Source organism: Panthera uncia (assembly GCF_023721935.1).
Source record: "Panthera uncia isolate 11264 chromosome D3 unlocalized genomic scaffold, Puncia_PCG_1.0 HiC_scaffold_8, whole genome shotgun sequence".
Taxonomy (NCBI): domain Eukaryota; kingdom Metazoa; phylum Chordata; class Mammalia; order Carnivora; family Felidae; genus Panthera; species Panthera uncia.
In genome coordinates this window covers 23,587,328-23,596,040 of record NW_026057586.1, presented here as the reverse complement: position 1 = coordinate 23,596,040, position 8,713 = coordinate 23,587,328, and the positions used below count along the sequence as shown (strand labels likewise).

General features: G+C 37.2%; 1 protein-coding gene across 4 annotated transcripts in view; it reads left to right on the top strand.

Annotated features, from left to right (window-relative positions):
* The window catches only part of SMAD4 (SMAD family member 4), a 59,874-nt gene extending 51,441 nt beyond the window's left edge, over nucleotides 1–8,433 (top strand). For 2 of the 4 annotated variants that reach the window (XM_049620003.1, XM_049620004.1), the window contains exons 11-12: nucleotides 1,982–2,120; nucleotides 3,606–8,433. In XM_049620003.1, the coding sequence (XP_049475960.1) occupies nucleotides 1,982–2,120; nucleotides 3,606–3,817 (351 nt within the window). In that variant the 3' untranslated portion in view covers nucleotides 3,818–8,433. Of the gene's footprint in view, nucleotides 1–1,981; nucleotides 2,121–2,648; nucleotides 3,310–3,605 lie in introns of those variants that run through there. The other 2 variants (XR_007455360.1, XM_049620005.1) reach the window with 2 other exon arrangements.
* Nucleotides 8,434–8,713: the final 280 nt, after the last annotated feature.

The window sequence follows — 8,713 nt, the reverse complement described above, 5'->3', positions numbered from 1 at the left end:
ACAAATGTACCACTGTGCTGGAGGAGGTTGTACTTGAGTAGTACTTGAGTAGGGACAGGCAACTCTCTTTACTTTCTGCTCATTTTAGCATGAACCTAAAACGGATCTAAAATAAAAAGTTTTATTAATTTCTTTCTTAAAAAAAAAAGTGGTTGTAGAGCTATTTGGCTTTTCAAATATTTGAGTTCCTGCTTTGTGCTGTGCTGCATAATGTCTTCTGAGAGGTCATAGCCCAGTGGAAAAGTTCAGAATCTAATGGACTCTTCAGAAATCTTGAAAAAACAGTGGTTTCTGTTCTGGGCATAGTGGAATTTCTCATTTTCAGACCTAACTCTGCCATGCTTTCTGTCCTGAAGTCTTTTGGAACTTATGGTTTGGCCGGATATTACATACCTATATATTTGACAAATTCATACCTCTTCAGAAAATGAGATAGTTTAAGTTTTGTCCTTTATTGATGCCAGAAGATAGGCATTGAATAGAGAAGTAAGTAAATAGAAATGTGATTTGCTATTTTGAGAGGATTGTTGTGTTTATTGTTCGTGTGTGTTCTTATTTTTTAGTACCAGATACCATGATTAAAGACAATCATAATTTCTTTTTTAGGCATCTGAAAATTGGTGGTTTGGGCTCTAAACCTGTTGTTTATCTGAGAAAGTCGTATGTTATGCATTATTTGATCTTTTCTTTTCTTGCCAAGGATAATTATGCTTGCTCATATTTGGGTTTTGTGCATACTAAGAGGACTTATTAAAAATTTAATTTACTCTGAATAAGGAATATAATCACATGGTTCTGAAATTAAAGTTTGCATTGAACAGCCTGTTTCTACTCTGTCCTTGTCTTCCTTTCCCACAGCTTCTGTAGATGACCACTCTGTTTGCTGATTGTTCAGTGCTTTTTTTAAAAGCAAATACATTATTTTAGGAAGTTGGTTTTTTACTAGAAAGATGATATGGCTTATCATTCATAATCTGTTGCTTACTTAAAGAGCATGTCAGTACTTTCATAAGGATAAGGGTAAAAGTGGCAATCCCCATAACCAGCCCTTGGTGTGGCTGATAAACCACCCGGAGATTACTTAGGAACTCCTTAACTCATCCTGAAAGGTAAATGGTGCAGGGGAGGCCAGAACCAAAATATTAAGTAACATTTATTGACAGCTTAATGTATATTATGCCAAGTTTACAAACTCTATGAAAAAGCATGTACACTTAGCATTCCCATTTTATAGATAAGTAAGTTGAGACTCTAGAGAGGTTAAGAAATTTAATTTAGCCCATGTAATTAATTAGTGACAGAATTCAAAGCTGAACTTTTTTTTAAATGAGCATTATCAAACATACAGAAAAGTAGAGAAAAAGTAGTGTAATGAAATCCTGTGTACCCATCACTGAGATTCAGTCGTTGTTAACATTTTACATTTGCTTGAGCTGTCGTTTTTTCCTTTATTTCTTAAGTATTTTGAAACAAGTCCTGAATGTTATGTGAATTTGCTCCTGTGTACTAAAGCATACATCTCTAAAAAATATAGATTCTTTCTTAAATTGCGACAGTGCCATTTATTACACACCTCCAAGTAGCTAGAATGGTAAAGAAGTTGGCCCTGTGACCAAGGCCATCAATCAGTTCAGCCTAAAGAGAACTCTCAGCAGTTTGGTTACGAAAGGGTGGTTTATTTTATGCAAGTGGTGGTTGTTCACAAGGACAATGTGACTGACCCTTGCTGAGCTAGATAAAGGCTGGAGAGGCCGGTGGCAGCCCAAGCCCTGCTGATAGTGAAGTGTACCTTTAGGCTGAGTTCCAGTCCCCTTCTCTAACCACCAGCTGTAATCGACATAAAAACTTAGGTTTTTAAATTAATTATTCTGAGAGCTAACTGAAGCTATGAGCTTTAAATAGATTTTGCATTGGCTTTTGATGTGTGGTAGAATCTCTTCTGATGGACTCATAGCATTGAACTTGCACTTTTTGTTTAAAGGTCTTTGATTTGCGTCAGTGTCATCGGCAGATGCAGCAGCAGGCGGCCACTGCTCAAGCTGCAGCCGCTGCGCAGGCCGCCGCCGTGGCAGGAAACATCCCTGGCCCTGGATCAGTAGGTGGAATAGCTCCAGCTATCAGTAAGTATGCTTTTGATACTTTGTTGTCAAGTGTAGTAGTTGGCACTTTATCTTGATTCACTCAGCTGATTAGTTACTTCAGGCAATAATGGAAACTAAAGTGTTCTTTTACTGGGATGATAACATTTTTGAATTAGTAAAAAACTGTTTTTCTGTAATAGTTGTCCTTTGTCTAGGACACTGTCTTCATTCTTTTTGTATCAAAAAGGGAGTATGGGATAAAGGAGAAAGGGGGTTATTGTTAGATTATATTGATCAATCTCCTGTTTTTTTGTTGATGCTTTTAATTCCTGCCTCACCAGCAAGGGTGGGTTGTAATCACCAATGTGCTTGGCTTTATTCTAGAAGGAGAGCATATTTCAAGTTCAGAATTAGGTACCTCTCCAAATTTTTTTTTAAGTACGCTAAGCATGGAGAGAAAACTTACGTAAGGGTGGTATTTTGATAACTTGTAGACTTTTTTTTAATTTTAGGGTAAAATTGAACTGTGTGCCAGGTTTCACACTGATGGGGAATTTTTTACTGCAGAGTTAAACTCCTGACTATAGACTTTTATGATGGAAACACGTGGCACCCATCTTCCACGTCTGAAGGCATAACTAGTGATTCATTCAACCCCTGTTCTTAACCTCTTCAGTGTGGTAAGCAAATCACACTGGCTAAGAAACTGCAGCGGCCCTGCAGGTTTCTGTACAGCACATGCAGACTCCTCCCACTAGTTTCACTGTGATATTGATGAATGGAGACTGACTATATGACTGTATGTTCTGACTGGAAAATTAGATGCAGAATCTCCTTTGTGACTTATGTTCAGGAGTTTACAGTGTAGAGGTAGATGAGGCATATTCCCTTAGAGAATTTGACTTTTTAAAAAATTTGAGCACCTAAACCATTAATTTGCTAGTGTTGATGTTATAAACATGCTTTTACTAAAGAGGCCAGAATTATTATTAAATTTCTCATTCTTATCTACTGCCCCCATTGAGTAATTGCACGGTACCTCTGTTACACTGTGAAATTGAGAGACAGACATCATCTGGGTCATCCAAGAAGTCTTAGTGGAACCAGGACTATTAACTGTCTCGTTATTAGTCATGTCTTTCATTGAACCAGGCTGTTTAGACAGACAGTAAGGTTCTTAGAACCAACCTGTGGACATGTGCTACCTCTTAAAAACAAGTTATTTTTTCACCTTCACCTCTCCTTCTAAAGAGAAAAATAGGTGGGGTGTTGGTGGATTGTGGTAATTTACTTTATAATTGCTGGTAGCTAGAAGACTCCTGTGGAATGTGAATTGTCTTAACCAAAAGTTTTCAGTCCTGTTGATAAAGCGTAGATCTACACTTAACTTCTTGGCACTTTGACAGAGAAGTTATATGCTGGGGAGAATGAAGTAAAGAAAGCTGGTCACTTTATTGATAAGGTGTAGGGAGGATGGAAGAGATCAGCCTGTCCCTCTGACGTCTTCCAAATCTTTTCTGTTAGGTTTGTCAGCCGCTGCCGGCATTGGTGTCGATGACCTTCGCCGTTTGTGCATACTCAGGATGAGTTTTGTGAAGGGCTGGGGACCGGATTACCCAAGACAGAGCATCAAAGAAACGCCTTGCTGGATCGAGATTCACTTACACCGGGCCCTCCAGCTCTTAGATGAAGTGCTTCATACCATGCCGATTGCTGACCCACAGCCTTTAGACTGAGGTCTTTCACTGTTGGGGCCCTTAACATTGTCAGGATGGTGGACTAGAAAATACAATCCTGTTTATAATCTGAAGATATATTTCACTTTTGTTCTGCTTTTTTTCATAAAGGGTTGAAAAGTGTGTTTGCTGCCTTGCTCCTAGCAGACAGAAACTGGATTAAAACAATTTTTTTTCCTACTTAGAACTTTTCAGGCATGGCTCAGAGCTTGAAGATCAGGAAAAACACATTCTTACTAAATCTTTACCAGTTATGTATGAAGGAATCATTCCAGTGCTGGAAAATTTAGCCCTTTAAAATGTCTTAGAGCCTTTTATATGCAGAACATTGATACATGTGTTATTCTACAGAATAAATTCAATATTGCTGATTTTACAGGAGAGAAGTTCTCAAAGTTAATTCACCTATGTTATTTTGTGTGCAAGTTGTTATTATTGAACATACTTTACTCCAAAATATTGTGCCATGTGGGTGAGTTAATTTTACCAAGAGCAACTTCACTCTGTGTTTAAAAAATAAGATAGTAATGTATTATATAACCTTTTATCCAAAATATTTTTTTGCAAGTTAAAATGAGTGAAGACGATTTCAATTCAGATGGTCTTGCAACTTCAGTTTTATTTTTGCCAAGGCAAAACACTAATCTGTGTGTATACTGGGAATTCCTTAAAATCACCCACAAAAATACACCATTTAAAATTTACACTTGTTATCCCTGTTCAGGGTAACTATTTGTCAAGAAATATTCTTTTGCCCTGTTATACAGTAGATATATTCTTTTATATTTCTAGGCACAAGGTGGTCACTGCGGAGCCTAGAAGAGGAATTTCTTTCCTTCATTAATTCATAAGGAAAGGTTTTGTATTTTTAAAAACACTAAAGGCAGTGTCACTTCACCTAATATCTCACCATTCTGCAAAAGTGGCAATGCTTAAACTAAGTGAGTATTTTGGAAACTGCTAAATTCTATGTTAAATACTGTGCAGAATAATGGAAACATTACAGTTCATAATAGCTAGTTTGGATATTTTTGTACTTGATTTGATGTGTGACTTTTTTTTTTTTCGTATACTGTTTAAATCATGTATGTTTTGACATTGTTTAAAATTCAGTTTTTGTATCTTGGGGCAAGACTGCAAACTTTTTTATACCTTTTGGTTATTCTAAGCCCTTTGCCATCAATGATCATATTAATTGGCAGTGACTTTGTATAGAGAATTTAAGTAGAAAAGTTGCAAATGTATTGACTGTACCACAGACACAATATGTATGCTTTTTACTTAGCTAGTAGCCTAAATAAAACCGAATCTCAACATACAAAGTTGAATTCTAGGTTTGATTTTTAAGTTTTGTTTTCTTTTGCACTTTTGAGTTGAACCTCAGAAGCAAGATACCTTCTACTAAATGACAGGCAACAGCCAGTGCTATTGGACAGCTTTGGTTTCCCTCACACTCTGCCAGGACTTCCCCACGGACATTATGTATCGAGTGTAGAGTTGGTTGGGGTTTTTTTGTTTTGTTTTGTTTTATTTTGTTTTAGCTTTTATTTTACTGTAGCAAAATAGGCCTGATTGTCTACAAGGTAAATAGGTTGTCTACAGGATAAAATAGTGTGAAATAAAACCAAGGATTATCTTTCAGATGCTTTTATGTTTTGCTTGGAGGGCCTTCTTAGGTGTAATAAGATTCTTGAAGGTGTGTTACAAGTATGAGATTTGAGAAACACTTAGAATAGTCATCCTTAAATGACTTGAACGAGTAAGTCTTCTACTTCCTTGCTCAGAAGGTCGTCTTCGTAAGATCATCCTAGGAGAACCACTGAGTTTGCTTATTGTGATTTAAACATAGATCTGGATCCAAGCTACATTTTTTGTTTTGTTTTGTTTTAAAATATTTTCTCTGCCAAGCTCATTTGAACTCTTGAGTACTTACGGATACTTTTGTTAAAGACCAAATTTTAATCTGTAAAAGTTTGGTGATTTAAGTTTTATTGGCAGATTTTTTAAAAAAAGATCTTCATTCTCTAGAAATTGCTGACTTTAGGTCCATTTTACTGTGAATGAAGAATAGGAGTGATGAGAGATTTTTTAAATCCAGATTATTTGATTAGGATCATTTGATTAGCATGCTGTGATATAATCCGTTGCCTCCTTTTCTCCTTTAAGGAAGGTTTTCCTGTTTAATCGTCTGGGGAAAGTGTGTGGAAATATTTGCTAAAAAAGTCTTTCTTTGAGGCCAAGCCACCTGTCTTGGTTTCTTTCTACTAAGAGCCATATTGTTAACTACCAGTATGTAGCATTACTTCTAGTTGTTAATTGCTTTATGTTTGTACCTAGATTCAGTCTATGCTTCTGAGAAAACATCTAGTATGTTCATGATCAGTTATTTTTGAGAGCTTAGTTGTTAAACAGTATTTCCATTTCTTAGAGATAGTCATCTTTGATGAGTAAGACTCAAGAATCACTAGGTTTAAAATTTTATGGCTACTTTAGGGTAGAATAGTTTCTGCAGTTCTCAGACTCTGATTATTTTGAGGATATGGTTCCGGGTAGATTTTCTCCAGCTATTTCATATCTCAAAATGTTGAGCTTCAGTGCAAGCTGAATTGAGAGTTGAACCAAGTACCCTTCTAATCCAGTATGAGGCCATTCCACTTTGGTCCAGTGCCTTTCAGTGCGTTATCAAAGGGAATCCTAAAATGGTGTTGCCTTTATTTTCCAGGGAGTAGATTCTTTTGAGGGATATGCCCTATCTCATTTTTTATAGTGTCTACCCCTGGTATACAAAGATAATGATAATAAATCACTGCCATAGAACCTTGTTTTTCTAGAAACACTGCTCATTTGTATCGACCTACCCACCAAATAGGTCTCTTGTCCCATCCTTCCTGTAGTCATTGTAGGTTCACAGGTTGGGTGGTCTAGTTTAAGGATTACCATCCTCGAATTATCCAAGGAAACTGAATACATGTTAGCTGTGTTGTATTTCAAAGTTAAAAATCCATTTTTGTGGGGGAAGGGTGTGGTATAAAGGGGGGTATTTGTAATAGAAATTTTGAAGGTAAAATAAAATATCCTGTCTTCCAGATGGTAAACATCTTACTTTTACAAGTTTATTGCAGGTATCTTTTTGACTATGCCCATCTGGAAAAGGGAAATTTTACATTGTCCCATGGTGCTCCTCATGCATATATGGAGGTTAAGGAATATAAGGTGAAATATTTCTACTTGTGGTTTGGTGGTAACTGGTTAATAGTTACTCACTAGCTATTATGCAAAATTAGATTAGTTCAGATCTTTTTTAGAGCCTTTTGGAAGAAGCAGTTTTATTCTGACTAGGGCAGAATCCTTTTTGGTGATAGTTTCTATAGTTCTCCTCATCATTAAGTCATTTTACTGGCATTTTATTCAACGCTAGCAGATTGGGAAGATGATGAATTTTAGGTTACTAAGGTAAATGAAAGCAATTATCTGCAAAATCACTTAATTTTTTTGTAGAGGGGGCTTGGCTAAGACTAGCAGATAATAGCATGAAGAAATGCTGTTTTTTTCTTCCAGTTTTCAAAACTCCTTACTACACTATTTCGCTTGATCTTTATAGTAACTCTGTGAGAGGGGGTTAGAGGGAAGGAAATGCTTTTTTTTTTCTTTCTAAAGGCAGACCTCATCTTGTCACAGGTAGCTCTCTGTGAATAGTTGCCTAAATTCTGCTTTGCAAAGATTACAGAAAAGAGGCTCTGAGAATCTTTTGTGCAAGCCTTTCCATTTTTTTCTGACAACTAGGTAACTTCTCCCAGGATGGATCAGGAAGGATGTATATGGTTAGTGGCCGCATTCACAGAAGCATCCTCGGCTTGGCCTTGTCCCTAAGCACTTGTGCCAGTGCTTCCAGCTGTTGATCTTGTTTATCTGCTGTCACTGTGGAATGGAATTTTCTGCATTACCCAGACTTGCCTTATTTAAGCAGTAAGCCTTTTTATTTTAGCCATTTTGGGGATGGAGTTATTAATGTGTATATCAGAGAACATACTAGATACAGTGTTTTTTTGTGTGTGCCAACCTGTCTTTGGATGTCAGGGGCTGCTAAGGTTTTGCAGACTGCTATGGTTTTGAATGTTTACCTTTTTTTCTTTTTTACACAGTACCTTTCAGTATCCTCCCTTTCTGAGAGGTCACTTCGTGTGTAGCTCCCCTTGTAGTTTCTTCTTCGCTTTCTGATTCGTTTTTCCAACTGCTTGGGCAAGAAACCCAGATAACCAGACTTAGAACTACCTTTAAAACACAAGGACAAATTGGGACAGGTCCCAAGAAACTTTCCTGTAAAGTATTGAAAAGGCCTTCAGTGCTTTGGTGTCTGACATCTGTTTGACTGCTTAGAATGTTTCCTGATTCTTTGCTGAGTTCAGGTAGTTGAAATAGGGAGAAGTGGGTCAGATTCATATTTTCCGCCTTTGAAAGATTTTGAAAGATTTTGTTGCTTCCATCTCAGTGCTGCTCGTACAAAAACTGGGGTTACAGGGGTTACTAAATTATCATCAGTAGTCAGAGGCATGCCTTGCCTAGAGGATACCAGCAAAAAAAAAAAAAAAAATCCTAAATGAACAACAAAAAACAAACCTTAGGAAATGAGAGGGTTGTTTTTGTTTTGTTTTGGTGTCCCCTTTTGGGTCCTATCTTGGGGCTTTCCTTCTCTACAGATATTTTTGACCTATAGGTGCCTTTATGAGAATTGAGGGTCTGATATCCTGCCCCAAGGAGTAGCTAAAGTAATTGCTAATGTTTTCAGGGATTTTAACATCAGACTTGAATGAATGAATGAAGCATTTTCCTCCCTGCCCCCTCTCCCTCCCACCCTCCTTCCCTCCCTCCCTCCCTCCCTCCCTCCCTCTCTCCCTC